The sequence below is a fragment of the Bison bison genome, unplaced genomic scaffold (genome assembly GCF_000754665.1).
Source record: "Bison bison bison isolate TAMUID 2011002044 unplaced genomic scaffold, Bison_UMD1.0 scf7180017864374, whole genome shotgun sequence".
Lineage (NCBI taxonomy): Eukaryota > Metazoa > Chordata > Mammalia > Artiodactyla > Bovidae > Bison > Bison bison.
In genome coordinates this window covers 4,879,182-4,881,164 of record NW_011494946.1, presented here as the reverse complement: position 1 = coordinate 4,881,164, position 1,983 = coordinate 4,879,182, and the positions used below count along the sequence as shown (strand labels likewise).

Here is a 1,983-nt window from a genome sequence, read left to right as displayed (position 1 = left end):
AGACTATTCACTGAGTTTAACAAGAAAGAAAATGCTCATGTGATATCGCGCTCCGGTGGTGGCAATGTACTTTGGAAGGGCAGCCTGCCTCCAGACACGGGGTGACACCACAATCAGAGAGGTCAGTCACATTCTCCTTTGCCAATGGCTGGTTTCAAGCTCTGCCCGCTGAGACGTTCAGAAGTCTGAAGGGCATCTGGGAAATACTGTTATCCCTGATAGTGAAAGTTCTCCTTTTTTCCTGATTTTAGATGTGCTCCTTGTGATGCTTCAAGGAAATTCGGTTTAGTCCCATCTTTTTTTAAACTGATTCACTGACACTGACACTCAGTACACAGCAGCTAGGTACTGACGAGCGCATAGTGTATGGGGATGAGAAAAATACCTGACTACGACTCCTTCACCTATAACGGTCTTGAATTCGTTATTTAAAATCAACACTGCCTTGTAGTAATTCCTGTAGAGAGCGGTAACTCTTTATCTGTAGTGATACACAGAGAGTACCGAGTCATCACAGTGGCAGGGTTATGTGGCTTTCCATTTTCACAAATCCACAACATCACAAAACACTCCGTGAAGTAGTTCTCACATGGCAGACACTTTGTAACTCCTGTCTGATTAAATGTTTAATGCAGTACCCTGGTACAGTAAGTAAAATATTTATCAGTTGTTAAATGAAAGCACATACCAATCCAAGATAATTTCCATCAAAATGAAGTAAAAATGTATTGCGCTTTTTGGTGTTGCTGATAAAGTACTTCAAAAGTCAGACTATTATATAAATCCAATTTCTAAGGTAGATAGTATTTTTTAAAAAGTGATATAATCTTGCTGTTGTCTTTTCCCTGAGAGTAGAATCATTAGAATTTTTACAATCAAAATGTTTAAAACAATTACCAGGAGTATAATATACAAGAAAGTGAAAAAGAAGAGAGTATTAGATGGAAAGTGGTAAATAAAATCATTCAGTCTTTAACATACCTGCTGCATGTATAGGTGTTCTCTTCAAAATATAATCTTTGACTAAGATTGAGGCTCCCTGATTAATGAGAACATCCACACATTCTACATGGCCCTTAAATGCTGCAAGGTCCAAGGGGGTTCTTCCACTACTGTTTCTCACATCAAGATCTAACAGAGACTGGACTAACACTTCCAGGGCTTGATGGTGACCATGATAGGCCTAGGAACAAAGAAAAACATAAATTAAAATAATACACATATTTAGATTAACTAAATTCTTAGAAACCCTAGAACATAAAGGAGTAAGTAAACTTGTCTTCATGTAATTGTATTTAAGATGATCCAAAACTTCTGTATTGATAATTAAGAAAGTTAACTAAAATTTTTCTAATAATCAATTAGTAGGCTGCAGTGTTAGGGATGAGCCTTCCACAAATAATGAAAGTTCAAATGACAGGTGATCTTTTCACGAGTATACAATGTCTGGTTTATGGCAGCCACTCTGTGATGTGTGACATGGGTTCTAAAGAAGATTTCACATTAAGTCTCTGATTCCAAAGCCCAGGTTCTTCATCATAGTTTAGTGTCCCACTTCACCCTGACAGAATGTTCAGTTCAGATCAGTCACTCAGTTGTGTCCGACTCTTTGCAACCCCATGAATCGCAGCACGCCAGGCCTCCCTGTCCATCACCATCTCCTGGAGTTCACTTAGACTCACGTCCATCGAGTCAGTGATTCCATCCAGCCATCTCATCCTCTGTCATCCCTTTCTCCTCCTGCCCCCAATCCCTCCCAGCATCAGAGTCTTTTCCAATGAGTCAGCTCTTTACATGAGGTGGCCAAAGTACTGGAGTTTCAGCTTTAGCATCATTCCTTCCAAAGAAATCCCAGGGCTAATCTCCTTTAGGATGGACTGGTTGGATCTCCTTGCAGTCCAAGGGACTCTCAAGAGTCTTCTCCAACACCACAGTTCAAAAGCATCAATTCTTCGGCGCTCAGCTTTCTTCACAGTCCAACTC

At 40.1% G+C, this 1,983-nt stretch overlaps 1 protein-coding gene across 1 annotated transcript in view; it reads right to left on the bottom strand.

Annotated features, from left to right (window-relative positions):
• ANKRD28 (ankyrin repeat domain 28) overlaps nucleotides 1–1,983 on the bottom strand; it is a 127,401-nt gene that overhangs the window by 22,565 nt on the left and 102,853 nt on the right. Inside the window, exon 18 of the mRNA XM_010856753.1 lies at nucleotides 968–1,183. Coding sequence (XP_010855055.1) covers nucleotides 968–1,183 — 216 coding nt within the window. The remainder of the gene's footprint in view (nucleotides 1–967; nucleotides 1,184–1,983) is intronic.